Genomic DNA, 14,210 nt, shown 5'->3' on the forward strand with positions numbered 1-14,210 from the left:
CACACTTTTTTTTTTGAACAAATTTTATTGATTTTCCAAAACAATACACAGACAAACAAAACATAAAATATAATGACATAGGAATTTTTTTTTCCTTAAAAAGCCAATACAACAACTTATTTAAAGACAGAATTATTCCAAGTTATCACATTTCCAAACAAGCACAGTTTGATATATATATTTACCTTATCTGTTCATCTTCATATCTTATCCCAAACTTCTCTTTGAAGACACACTTGTCTCCCAAAAGTGGGTAGAAATGTCTGTGTGACTTATGGAGCAAATATTGCTGAAGCCTCGTGCACCCACTGGCCCCCACCCTTCGGCTGTTTTTGCCCTCCGCACATCTGATTTTTGGCCCTGTTTTCAACCTGTTTTTGGCCTGTTTTCCCAGGGCGTGCAGAGGCCAAAAACGGGGTGTGTGGAGGCCAAAAACTATTTTTTTTCTTCTTTTCCTCCTCTAAATCTGGGTGCGTCTTATGGTCAGGTGTGTCTTATAGTCCACAAAATATGGTAATACTGCTTTATTGGCCAAGTGTGATTAGACACGAGGAATTTCCCAAACCTTTCCAGATTTGCGAATCGGTGGGACAGGGGATTGTTCTGCTTGAACAGACGGCAAGCACATGCATTCAGACCTGGTTTTGTGAGAGTCAGGGATGTGCGGATGCCACTCACACAAATGTAGTGTGCTCATCCATGGCTCATGTAAGTAGGGATACACCCATCGCTTCTGTGGCCCAGTTGCAAACAGGCTCACACCTCAATAGCGGGCCTCAGCCTCCGGATTGGGGACCCCTGCCATAAAGTAATCTATTCTACCCTTTTCCTTTAGGCCAGAGCAGTGAAGACTGCAGGAGGCGGCCATGCGTTGGTGAGCGAAGAGCGGGAGACTTCCCTTCGGAGTCAGAGAGCTGCCCAGTGCGTGCCTGTCAAAGAGGAGGAGGAGGAAGAGGAGGAAGAAGAGGACGAGGAAGAGGAGGAAGAAGAGGAGGAGGAAGAGGAAGATGCGCCACCTTTGCTGGTTGGCCAGAAGCCCGTGAGGCCTGAGGAGCCAGGCATGTCAGCTCCCCAAGAGACGGGCATGTTCCAAGCTTCCCTGCCCATCATCCTGCAAGCCCAGCAAACGGAGGCTTGCTCTCAGATGCCAGACAGCCCAAGTGGCAAAGCCACCGTACCAGTCCTTGCACACTTGCAGAGGTCAGAAGACGAGGAGGCTCAGCCCCAGGCGACAGACCCCGGGGAAAAGCAACAGGCGGCTCTAACCCTGGTGGAATCCCCCGTGAAAAAGGATCCTCTCCCGGATACCCCAAAGGAGGTTGTACCCAAGTTACCCGAAGCCATAAAAATGGAGACTGAGGAAGACCCGGGTCTTCCGAAGGAGCCGAGTTTGACTGAAACTCCCCAGGAGAAGGAGGAGGAGATAATGGAACAGGGCAAGACCCCTGTGGCTGTTGTCTTGCAGAAGGAGGGCGAACCCCAGAGCAAGGGGACCCCAGAAGCAGCGGCAACCCAGGCACTGCGCAGGCTAGAGGAAGAGGCGTCTGCTGCCACTGCGGCGCTAGTACAGACCTCTCTGTCTCCCCCACAGCTGACTGAAGCACAACAGTCACAACAGGATCCACGGGGGGACAAACCACCTCCACCGCTCCTGACCAAGGAAGCCCTTGCGGGACTCGCTCCCACAGAAGAAGAAACCCCTCCTCAGCTCTCTCAGCCGTCTCCCCCCGCTCAGGAAGCTTCAGCTGTGGCCAGCCTGGGAGCCTCACTGTCCCCCTTGGTGCTCCCGCCACACCAACCCTTATGGCCTGGCAGCTCCCGCTCCTCCTCATCCTCCAGCTCCTCCCACTCCTGTTCTCATTCCCATTCCCTGGGCAGCTCACCGCTCTGCTTCCAGGCTAGGAGGACCTGCTCCGCTTCCTCTGAATCACCTGCTCAGAAACGACCAGCTTTGGAATCACAATCCTGCTCCGGCTCGGAGCAGCATAGCAGTTCGGGCTCCCGGTCCCGTTCCAGCAGTGGGGGCAGCAGCAGCAGCAGCAAGGTGAGTGGATTCAGGGGTGGCGTCTTTACAAACCAAGTCGGGAAATTTTACAGGTCGTCCTTGACTTAAAACAATTCCATTAGTGACCGTTCAAAGTTAACAATGGCCCTGAGAAAAAGTGACTTATGATTGTTTTTGACACCATTGCAGCATCCCCATAGTCACATCATCAAAAAACTAGGTAGGTAGGGAGAGACAGATGGATGGACGGATGGACGGACGCATGACAGAGATTAGATAGATGACAGATTAGATGATAGGTAGCTAGGTAGGTAGATGACAGAGATTAGGTAGGTAGGTAGACATGACAGATATGGACGGATGGATGGATAGATATAGGTAAATGATAGGTTAGATGATAAGGTTGTTCTGACCTAGGCTTCACAAAATCATGAAGCAGACTCCTCGTCCTGACAAAACCCATTTTATTTAGGCTAATGTGAATTCCTCTCATTCACATCCAGCAATGTCCCAGCAAACAGTCTTTCAAAAGTGATTTACAATCATGGACCTTATCAGGCTTGGAGAGTTGCCAGGCCAATAGCTTCCAAGCGCAACGCTGTGGCAGAAAATACTTAGCAAGGAGTCAGGAACAAATCTTCACCCTAATTAAATGAACTAATTGTCTCCTGCAAACCCCACTCCCCTTTCGCTCCTCTTTTATACTCTAGGGGAGGGGCCAGTCACTGTCCACCTGTGGCTTTAGTCCCAAGTCAACCCTTGTTCCTTAGCTGTTCCCTTCTGGCAGCTCTGTGCATGCGCACACTGGGAACAGGCTCCAGCTGTTCTTCTGCCCCACTGATGTCTGACTTGGAAGGCAGCTGATAACTGTCAGACGGCCCTGGCCCCATCTCTGCCTCTGACACAGAGCACTCGTCTGAACCTTCCCCAGACTCCAGGACAAGGCCCATATTCCTCCCCAACCTCCTCACTGTCTAAGTCTGCTGCCAGCTCTGCTGGCAGACCTCAACATAAATAGACATACATACAGATAGATAGAATAACTTTATTGTCACTTTGAATGTCCGCTAATTGGCATACATTAATATGAAATTTTGTTACATCCAGCTCTCAGGGTCGCCACCTCCAATATACACCACATAAACATGACAGAATAAATAAATAAGTACAAAATGACTGTCAGCGTTCCAGCAAACCTCCATTTTTCCTTGTAAGGCTGCAACAGGTCAGGATGGGTGATACTCTATTTTAGCTGCTTAGGACTGAGTCTGTGCAAAAGGCTTATTAGCCTAGCTCCGCCCACTCTGGGTAGCTCCTCCCAGTTTCTACTCAGTCCTTAGCAGAGTAGGACGCAAAGTATTGCCTCTCCTGCCTTTGGAGGTTTTTTGAGTCCAAAGGCAGCCTTGCAAGGAAATTTCTTCTAACAGAGAAAAAAAGCCTCCGTTTACATTCCCCCTTTGAATTTGGTACTCCGCTTCAGAGCTGATGTTCAGGAGCCGTCAAACAGCTGAGGACTGCTCCAGAGGTCTGGAGCAGCCTGCAGGGGCCACGGGGCCTTTTTTCAGCCCTCCAGGGCGAAGATTGGAGGTTTTTTCTTTGGTCAGAGGACTGTTCTTCGAGGGCAGGCAATTCCGCCCTCGTTACAGAGCCGCGGAGCCGTTTAGGCTTGCTGCGGTGAAGGAAAAGCCGTCTCTTTGTCGGGCGGCTTTCTGGAGAGTGGGGGCATCGGCCACGCTCTATTTGGAGCCGCAGGGTCGTTCCTTCCCCCGCGGTGAAGATTAGCAGCAGCTGGATAGCGCTGCTAAGTTTGGGGCTGCATCGGAGAGCAGCGAAGCTTAGAAGAAGGGACCCCGTGGCCAGAAGAGGCCGTATGCAGAAGGCGGTGGCCATTTTGGAAGAGCCTCGTGGCCAGCAGTGGCCATTTTGGCAAGGCCTCGTGGCCAGAAGGGGCCATTTTGAAGATTACAGGCCGGCAGCAGCCATTTTGAAGAGGCCTGAAACCTTCTTCCTGCCACTTCTGCGCCTTATTTGGTCTCCACCATGCTGATTCCTGTTGTAGCTGTGTGAAGACTGCGAAGGGTAGGCGCTTTATTTCATTCTTCCGGTGGGGGATTAGTTTCCCTATCCTGAGGTGGACCAGGACCCTCGGGCTTTCCAGCTGGGCCTGGTCTATATTTATTGCCTTGTTAGGCCCAGGAGGGTACGAGTCCCAGTAGGAAGTGTTAAAATGTCCTACTGAAGGTTCATAGGGCAGAAGAGACTGGTGGTTGGAGTGGGGATGGAGTATTCCCCTGAAGTCACTTTATAAATCCCTTTGTGTGCTCTCCTCCTTGCATAGGACTTTCAGTCCAGAATAGGCCTTGCTGTTCTAAGATGGCTGAAGCCCCAAGGGAAACCAGAGCTTCCAAAGCTGGCTCCTGCTGCTTCTACCAAAGGAAAGTAGCCTGTGAAGAAGGCCTCAACAGCGGAGGAGAAGGATGCTTCTATGGTGCCATCAGGCCATAGAGAAGCAGATAGCCAAGGTGCATCAAGCCTCTACTTGCATGCCTGTAGAGCTACTTCTCCAGCATCACTCATCAGTGAAGTGGATTTGGAGGAACCTAGACCTTCTAGACACGGCATCCAGACTTGGTCCCCTGATATGTCCAGGAGAGGCGCTTCTCCCATTCCCTCTGAAGGAGGCAGTCAGCTTGATGATCTTCAGGACGAAGCTGTACCTTGACGAGAGCATGGGTGCAGTAGACGGGGTGGAATCTTCCTTTCCTTCTACTGCTGCTGGCCTCAGCACAGCTGAACCTTCTGACCCAGATGTCCCTGTCAAATCTGCAGATCCTCATCAACAGAGCCATCTGGAAGGGCATTTCAGAAAGTTTGCAGAGAGCGACCCGACATTCTTCTGCAGCTTCTGTTTTATCAGAGGGAAGGTTTTGGGTTCGAGATGCTCTCTTGTCAGAAAGAGGTTCCTTTCTCCAGGATCCAGTTTCTGGGTTGGCTGAGAACTACGCTCCTGCTACCTCAGTGGCTCCATCACTGGTGGGGGAACCTGACAAGCCAGAACCTGACATGTCAGCAGATGAAGGCACTTCCCATGAGGTTCCTGTATTCACAGGTTGTTTCAAACACACCTTGTTTAGTCCCTTGTTGTCCAAGGCGAAGAACACCGCCAATCTCAAGGGCACAGATGATGAGGTAGCTGCCTCACTTCCTCCTGAGGAGTCAGATGTTCTGTTCGACGAACCGGAAGTGAGGAAGGAAGTGGTTCCATCTTCCAAACTGTTTCTGAAGGTGATCAGGAAACAGCTGGAATCTCCTGCCTCAGGGCGCAGTCCTCTGGCCTCCGACTGCAGGTTCTTTAACATGGGACCTGAACTTACCAAAACACTCCAGGTTCCCATGGTAGATACTCCTGTAGCAGCTTTGGCCTCCTCCTCGTCTGCTCCATCTGATCCAGAGGAAGTCCTCAAGGCAGAGGAGAAATGAGTTGAACAATAGCTACAGAGATCTCATCTGGTGTCTGCCTGGTTAGTCAAGGCATCTACTGCAGCGTCGTTCTTCACTAGGACGTCGCTCAAGTGGCTTAAGCAGCTGTGGGATAGAATTCCCACATCGGATGTCCGAGCCCACCAGAATATCAATAAGATCATGGCTGCAGAATTCACAGCTGATGCCACCCTTCATAGTGCTAGATTCGCCACAAAAGCCATTGCTTCCTTGGTGGCGGCCAGGCACATGTGCTGGCTATGCAACTGGCAAGCTGATGGCAGACAAAAATGGAAGTTGGCGTCTGCCCTGGTCCAAGGGAATAAGCTCTTTGGTGAGGTCCTTGAGCCCCTTTTAGTCGAAACAAAAGATAAGCAGAAAATTCTTCCTTCGCTTCTCAAGAGGGCTGAGCATTGGGCCGCTCCTTACTTCAAATGTCCTCAGTTCAGAGGGGAATCCAGTTCCAGTTTCCACCGGCCGTCCAAGTCCACTTACCAACACCAGGAACCTCCTCCTGCTTGTTCAGGCAAGGGCAGGCAGCAGTTTACTGCAAAACGGCCCTTTTGAGGAGGAGGAAGTTGCTCATACCGTCGCCAGTGGTAGTGCACAGTCTATTCCCATTGGTGGCCAATTGGAATGGTTTGCGGACCAATGGGAGGGTATTACTTCTGACGCCTGGGTTTTGTCCACTGTTAGATCAGGTCTTTCACTGGAACTCTACTTCACTCCTCCGAGGTTCTTTATCTCCTACCCAGTATCTAGGGATGCTGGGAGACGGAGTCTGATGGAGTCGGCCATCCAGCATTTACTGGATCTCAAGGTCATTCAGGAGGTTCCCCTAGATTCTACTCTAGAATTTTCATTATTCCCAAGGCCTCGGGGGGTGGGTGGGGTGGAGGACAATGCTTGACCTGAAACGACTCAATAAATATGTTGTGTACAGGCGTTTTAAGATGCACTCTCTTTCTTCCATCTTGAAAAGCATTCAGAGGGGGACTTCTTCACATCCATAGACTTGATGGAAGCCTATTTGCATGTTCCCATTTGTCCTCTCATAGAAAGTTTCTTTGACTTTGTTACCAGGGGCGCCATTTCCAATACAGGGCCCTTCCCTTTGAGTTATCTTCTGCCCCTAGAGTTTTTACCAAAGTTCTGGCTCCCCTAGCAGCGCACCTTGGTTCCTTCCTGGTGCGTTTACAGTGTTATTTGGATGACATTTTAATTATGTCTTCTTTCAGAAGGCTCAGCAGGATCTGCAGGTCACTATGTCCGTTCTGCAGGACCTGGGGTTTTCCATTAATAGGAAAAAGAGCCATTTCTCTCCTTCTAATCATCTTCATTTGGGAGCCATCATTGACACTAGATTGTGTCAAGTTTTCCTATCACAGGAGAGACTGGACAGCCTGCAGGGGATGATTAGGGGCATCCAGAGTAAGAGTTCTGTTCCTTTGGCCCTTCTATCTCAACTTTTGGGTAAAATCGTTTCCTGTATTGGCATTGTTCCCTTCATGCCAGATCCCTGCAGTGGTTCTTGTTACCTCACCAGAGGGCGGGGTCGAGTCATTCCCCTCGGAAGGTAAAATTGACTAAGAACATTTCACTTCCATTCCATTGATGGCTTTCCAGAGCCATGTCCAAAGGTCAGTCTTTCACGCTTGACACCTGCCTCGTCCTCACTACTGATGCCTCCTTATCAGGTTGGGGGGCTCACATGGACTCCCTCTGGGCTCAGGGCTTATGGTCTCCACAAGAACAGGCCCATAGCATCAATTGGTTAGAGCTCAGGGCTGTTCGTTTGGCCCTTAAAAAGTCTGACAATCAGGTGTTGGGGTCTAATGTCCTGGTCATGACTGACAATGTGGCCACAAAAGCCCATATCAATAGACAAGGTGGTACCAGGTCCTTATCATTTATGACAGAAGCGAAGTCCCTGGTTCGGTGGGTGGAGCGACACCTTCTGTCTGTCTATTTCTGGCTCTGATAATGTACAGGCAGACCTGCTCAGCAGGGCTACCACTGATTATGCCAAATGGACATTACATCCATCTCTCTTTCATCAAATCACTCTAAGGTTTGCATTGCCGGTAGTGGATTTGTTTGAAACTTCCCTTAATACCCAGTTGCCCAGGTTTTTCACTAGATATTTCACCCAAGGGTCAGAAGGAACCAATGCTTTACATTGTAGCTGGCCTTCGGGCTTGCTGTATGCCTTTCCTCCATTGCCACTGATCCCAGCTGAGATTTGGAAAATCTTGTTGGAACAGGCCGAGGTGATATTAGTGGCTCCCTTTTGGCCTTGTCGGACTTGGTTTGCTGATTTGATGGGCCTGTCAGTTATTCACCCTTGGCGGATTCCTGAGGCGGATGTCTCTCTTCTTCAGGGGTCTCTGATTCATCCGGAGCCCCAGTGGCTACATCTGGCAGTTTGGCGATTGAGTGGGGCATCTTAAAAAACGCCCACCTCTCCAACAAGGTGATTCAAACCATTCAGGCCTCCAGGAGACCCTCTACAATTCGTATTTATGAGGCTACTTGGCAATCCTTCTCTTCTTGGTGTGTCAAGTCTAACATCTTACCGTTACAATCCTCGGTGGCTGCTGTTCTGGAATTTCTGCAGGCAGGCCTGGATAAGGGCCTTTCCCCCAACACTCTCCGCAGACAGGTGTCTGCCATCTCATCGGTGTTAACTTGTGGGAAGTTAGAATTTTTGACTCAGCACCCTACGGTCCATAGGTTCCTCAGAGGAGCAACCAACCTTTGTCCTTCTATGGTACATAGGTACCCCATTTGGGATCTGACCAAGGTCTTGCAGTCACTCACAAAACCTGTTTGAACCACTTCAACAGTCCAGCCTACACCTCCTTACCCTGAAGGTGGCATTCCTGGTAGCAATTACTTCGGCAAGGAGAATTTCAGAGTTGGTCGCATACTCTGTTCGTCCTGATTCTCTGTCTTTTCCATCCTCACCGGGTGGTTTTACGGTTGGACCCGGCCTTTATCCCTAAGGTCAATACGTCTTTCCACAGAGCTCAGGAACTGGTTCTTCTGGAGTTTTGCCCTCATCCAGTCCATGAGTTGGAGGAGGCTTGGCACACTTTGGATGTGCGCAGGGCCTTAAAGGTTTATATTAAACTTACTTCTGAATTCCGCATGACAGAGTCTCTTTTTTGTTCTTTCCAACCTTCCACTTTGAAAGGTAAGGTGACTCCATCTACAGTAAGTAGATGGATCAAAGCATGCATAGCTCGAGCCTATTTCAGTTGGTCCCTGCCGATACCCAGGAGTATCACAGTGCACTCCACTCGTAGTGCGGCAACTGCGGCGGCTTGGGCTACGCAGGCATCGGTGGAGGAGGTCTGCAGAGCAGCCACGTGGACTTCTCCTTCACCTTTCATCTGTCACTACTGTCTGGACTCCTTCACTTCAGCGGATGCAGCGTTTGGACGACAGGTCCTACAATGAGTCGTTTTGGACCATGAAAGCCAGAACCAGTCTTAACCCTCCTGAGGACAACTCTGCTTTGGTATGTCCCATCCTGACCTGTCACAGCCTTACAAGGGAAAATGGGTGTTGTTTACCTGAACACCAGTTTTCCTTGTTAGGCAAGACAGGTCAGCTCCACCCTAGGGGACTGATCCTTTCAGAGGACCCATGGTGGTGTTCCAGATAATGTTCTTGTTTTTGTTCTTCCTTTCTTAGAGGCAATCCGGTCTGTTGCACTGACCGCAGAAACTGGGAGGGGCTACCCAGAGTGGGCGGAGCTAGGCTAATAAGCCTTTTGCACAGACTCAGTCCTAAGCAGTTAAAGTAAAGTATCTTGCCTAACAAGGAAAACTGGTATTCAGGTAAACAACACCCATTCCAACCAATAACTCCGAGACAGCATCTCTCAAAGGTTCCTTTTATTTGGATAGTAACTGGTACGTCTGTGGAATCCCGAATCTGAAAGTTTTGGGCTTCCTTGCAAAAGTAAAAACTACAAATCCATCCCCCATACCCATCACCACATCACATGGCCCAATCACCATCCATCCCAAAGTAAGATTTCCTTTTCACTATGCTCAACACCACCTGACCTTGAAACAGCAAAATACTTTTATTTTGTCTAACTAGATATACTCAAATGAATTCTCCCCTCCCACTTTCCCATGCTCAATTGTGGCAGCGTGGGAGCATCAAATGTCAATATGGCTTCCAAAGCTGACAGGTGTCCCCCTTTGAAAAAAATCACATCCTGGAAGATAGAATAAACAAAACACAACCAGGGGTTAATGCGATGCCCTTAACCCAATCTCCCCCCTCCAAAAGGACCCTTTGGCTTGTCAGGGAATTTTTCATGGTATTGGTTAACCAATCTGTCTGCATGTACATCCCAACTTTTCACCCAAGTAGCTTCTGACAAAGGGTAGACTTTCCATAGCACCAAATATTGTAATCGTCTTCAGTGTAATCTAGAATCAAGGATTTTTTTTATTTCATAGTGTCTCACCTTGTACAATCAGATGTTTTGGGGGAGCTGCTGGTATGGGTCTTAGATTTGACCCTACAGCAGGCTTCAAGAAACGACTGGAACACTGGGTGTATTTTCCCCAACAGCCGAGGGAGGCTTAATTGGACTGTCACTGGATTGATTATCTTAGATATAGGGAATGGACCCAAGAATTTAGGGCTCAACTTTCTACTAGGAAGTTTCAACTTAAGATATTTAGTTGACAAAAACACTTTGTCCCCTACTTTAAATGGTGGTTGGAGGGATCTATGTTTGTCTGCTTGTTTTTTATATTCCTCAGCGGCTTCAGTTAGAGCTTATTTTGTATCCTCCCAACCTTTCTTTAATGATTCCATCCACTCTGTTAAAGACATGGATGTTGGGGGTTCCCTAGGCAACTGCAGCATAGGGACAAAATCCATGCCAATGTTGATTTGGAATGGAGTTAAGCCTGTGCTGCTGTGTATTGCATTATTGTAAGCAACTTCTGCAAATGGTAACAGTTCCGACCAGTTCTCCTATTCTCCTGTTGATAATTTACATAACATCAGCTCTCTGCACGGCACCGTTACACGCAGGATGGAACACTGAGGAAAGCCCTTGGGAACGACCCAGTGGACTTCAAAAACTCCCTGCAGAACTTGGCAGTAAACTGTACACCTCGACCTGAGATTACTCTACAAGGTACTCCGTGGAGCCAATAAATATGCTTCACAGTTTCGCAAGTTTCTTAGCCTAAGGTAGTCCGTTACATGTTGTAAAGTGGGCTTGCTTAGAAAATAAGTTGATAACAGTCCAAATCACGATACTTCCTCCACTCTCAGGTAACTCTACAATGAAGTCCATTGCAATTTCTTCCCACAGCTTCATTGGTTCAGCTACTTGTTGAAGGAGGCCAGGGGTTTTTCTAGTTCTGTGTTTCATCATGGCACAAATTGAGCAGTTTTTCACATAGTCCTCGACATCAGGTTTCATTTTTGGCCACCAGAACTGTCTCTGGACTAAATGCAGGGTTTTTAAGAACCCAAAGTGTCCCCCCAGCCGCAAGTCATGGCTACGCTTCAGTACCATTAGTCTTAAGAGTATTGGGTACATAATTTTTTGTCCCTTTCCAAGCCAATCCTTCGTTCATTGTCAAATCGAGTTGATGTTCAACAAACCATGGATCGGTTAAAAGTGCTGCTTTCAACTCGGCTGTCTGTTTGTCTTCTAGGTGTCTGGGGCTGCGTTTGGCTTGGCCTCGGGTGGTAACTTGGCCTGCAGGTTGGGCTTCTGATATCATAGTTTGTGCTACTTCCTCTCGGCAACTGTCAAATTGGGGTTTTCTCAGTGCGTCTGCCAGTATGTTTTTCCCTCCTGGGATATAGTTCATGTTAAAGTTGAATCTCTTGAAGTATTGAGCCCAATGGACTTGTTTAGGCGATAGCTTTTGAGATGTCTTTAGAGCTTCAAGGTTCTTGTGATCAGTCCACACCTCAAAAGGCTCCTTCACTCCTTCCAGGAAATGCCTCCAAGATAGTAAAGCCCATCACATGGCAAATGCCTCTTTTTCCCAAACCGCCCACCTACGCTCTGTGTCTGTCAACCTTTTGGACACATAAGTGCAAGGCATTAGCTGGTCTTGAGAGTTCTTCTAGAGAAGAATAGCCGCGACAGCCACATCACTAGCATCCGCTTGGACTATAAAAGGTTTGGTTGGGTCTGGATGCTGGAGGATAGGCTCAGCAGCAAATAGGTGTTTTAATGTCTCAAAAGATTTCTGACAGTTCATTGTCCAAGTAAGGGGTTGATTGGGTTTTGGTTTGGTTGGGGAAGGCCCAGTTTTCAGTAACTCTGTTAAAGGGAGGGTGACCTCAGCTAACAAAGGAATAAATTGTCTATACAAATTGGCAAAACCCAAGAAGCTCTGAAGTTGTTTACGTGTTTTGGGGGGTTGCCAGACTAGCACTGTCTTCACTTTTCCAGGGTCCATCTCAATCTCCTGGTTAGACACTCAGTAGCCCAGGTAGTCCAACGACTCTTTATGGAATTTGCATTTTGACAGCTTTGCATATAACTTGGCAGCTAAAAGTTTTTTCAGGACTTGCCTGGCTAATTTGACATGTTCTTCTATGGTTTTGCTGAATATAAGAATGTCACCAAGTAGACAAGGACCCCTTTGTACAGGTGCAGATGTAACACTTCATTGATTAATTGCATAAATACCACGGGGGAGGGGGCCTTGGAGTCCGAAAGGCATGACTCAGAACTGGAAACTACCCAGAGGGCAGTTGAAGGCAGTTTTCCATTCGTCTCCCTCCTTTATGCGAACTCGGTAGTAGGCTTCTCTCAGATCTAGCTTGGTGTAAATAACTTGCCTTTAGACAGGTGATTTAATAAGTCCTTCATGAGGGGGAGGGGGGACATGTTTTTTACGCACACCCCGTTAACCCCACCTAAAGTCAACACATAAGCATAAGCCTCCATCTTTCTTCTCTTTAAACAGTACTGGGGCTGCCAACCTAGATTTGGCAGGTTCAGTGAAGCCTCTGTCTAAATTGGTATCAATGTATTTCCTCAACTCAGTCATCTTGGCTGGTGTCATGGAATACATCTTTGGTTTGGCAGTTTTGCCCTGGGTTATCTAACTCGATGGCTCGATGGGGGGGGGTGGGGATAAAATGTTGCACTCCTCTTCACTAAAAATCTCAGCCAAGTCCTTGTATTCTTTAGGGACTTGGGGCTCGCCTGGAGGAGAGTCTGAAGCAGTGGCTGCTGCTTCTGGTTGTGGATCCCTGTTGGGTGGCAGTTTCTTTGTGGGAGGAAGGGGGAGCAGCGGGCTGACTCCAATTATGATTTTTCGGTATCCGTCTTCCCACCTGATGGTAAGGGCCCATTTATCAAGCCAAGCAAGTCCCAATATGAGAGATTCTGACATTTTTGGAGCCACTACAAAATGTATGAGCTCACAATGTCTGCCTATCTCTAGTTTGATTAACTCTGTAATTTGGGTGGCTGGGACTCCTCCAATTAACGTTCCATCTACCTGTTCAAACCTGATTGGGCGTTTTAGGGCTTTAGTCTTTATGCCTAATTGTTCAACAGTGGGAAGCCCAGTAAGGCATCTGGAACACCCGGTATCTATTACTGCTTCTACCTCCCCTGCTTTCTCCATCTCACGCACCACCAGCTTCAATTTAACTGTAAACGGGGGAATGGCAGCACTCACCATGGGGTCCCCTTCTTCATCTGCCTTTCCGGGGAGGATTTATTTGGCCAGAAGTTCCTCACTCTCTTCTGTGGGGAGGGGGACCCTCTACAGCATGTCTAGCAAACCGGTTAGTGTCTGGAGGCTTCTGTGGATTTCTTCGACCACTGGCAGCTGTACTAGGCCTCAGTGGGGGAACAGGTGCAGGAGCCAGACAGTTGGCTGCCCTATGACCAGCCTGGCCACATCAATAGCACTTTATAATCCTTGTGAGTTGGGTAGGAGCAGCTTCAGCAGGTTTAGTCAGAGGCCCTCTGGCCATAGTTCTCCTAGGAGGGCCCTCAGAGGGAGGTTTTCAGTGTGGGTTGATTTTCCTGTCCAGCCTAAGGGACATGGCATACCAATCCTGTAATCTTTCTGGTATTCCTCTGGTGTTGCATGCTTTCTTGACTTCTGGGTCAATAGCATTCTTAAAATAGTGCAGAAGTATTCTGTCAGGCCAGTTCATGAGGTTGCTTGCGACCCTTCTAAAGTCCCATACAAAGTCTTTTAAGGGTTGCTTGCCTTGCTTCATTTCCATTATTTTGTCTTCACTTTCCCCAATTCTATCAGGATTTTCAAACCTAGCCCTAAGAAGCTCAATAAAGGTATTGGCATCTTGTAGCTCTGGGGCGTTCTCATAGTGCAATTGCGTCCTTCTCATTCATCCCATCTGTAATTGCAGAAACTAGGTCGTGGTCTGTTGCATAGTGGTTTCCAAACTGATCTATGTGTGACCAGATCCGGGTAAGGAAGTAAGCAAAGTTTTCACATCGTCTGTCAAAAGTTGCTTTGAAAGCCACTTGATGGGGTGGGGGGATCGCCATAGGAACTGCGGGCTAAGCTGGAATGTGTTGAGCCGACTGGGGCATGTAGGGGCCGTGTAGCTGTCCCCCGAGGGGCGGCTGAGCTGGGATCTGCCGAGCGGCTGGGGCATGCTGGAAGAAGGGCCCCTGCAGGGTTGCTCCAAGAGGCGGCTGGATTGGAACCTGCTGAATAGGGGCCATCTG

The 14,210-nt window shown here is 48.7% G+C and overlaps 1 protein-coding gene across 3 annotated transcripts in view; it reads left to right on the top strand.

The window, feature by feature from the left end:
- Window positions 1-14,210, top strand: part of LOC113450251 (apoptotic chromatin condensation inducer in the nucleus-like) — a 98,137-nt gene that overhangs the window by 30,559 nt on the left and 53,368 nt on the right. For all 3 annotated transcript variants that reach the window (XM_087918905.1, XM_087918904.1, XM_026721406.2), the window contains exon 5: window positions 836-2,044. In XM_087918905.1, coding sequence (XP_087775031.1) covers window positions 836-2,044 — 1,209 coding nt within the window. The remainder of the gene's footprint in view (window positions 1-835; window positions 2,045-14,210) is intronic.

The sequence above is a fragment of the Pseudonaja textilis genome, unplaced genomic scaffold (assembly GCF_049901715.1).
Source record: "Pseudonaja textilis isolate UNSWEBS1 unplaced genomic scaffold, rPseTex1.2 PTEXSCF20, whole genome shotgun sequence".
NCBI classification, from domain to species: Eukaryota; Metazoa; Chordata; class Lepidosauria; order Squamata; family Elapidae; genus Pseudonaja; species Pseudonaja textilis.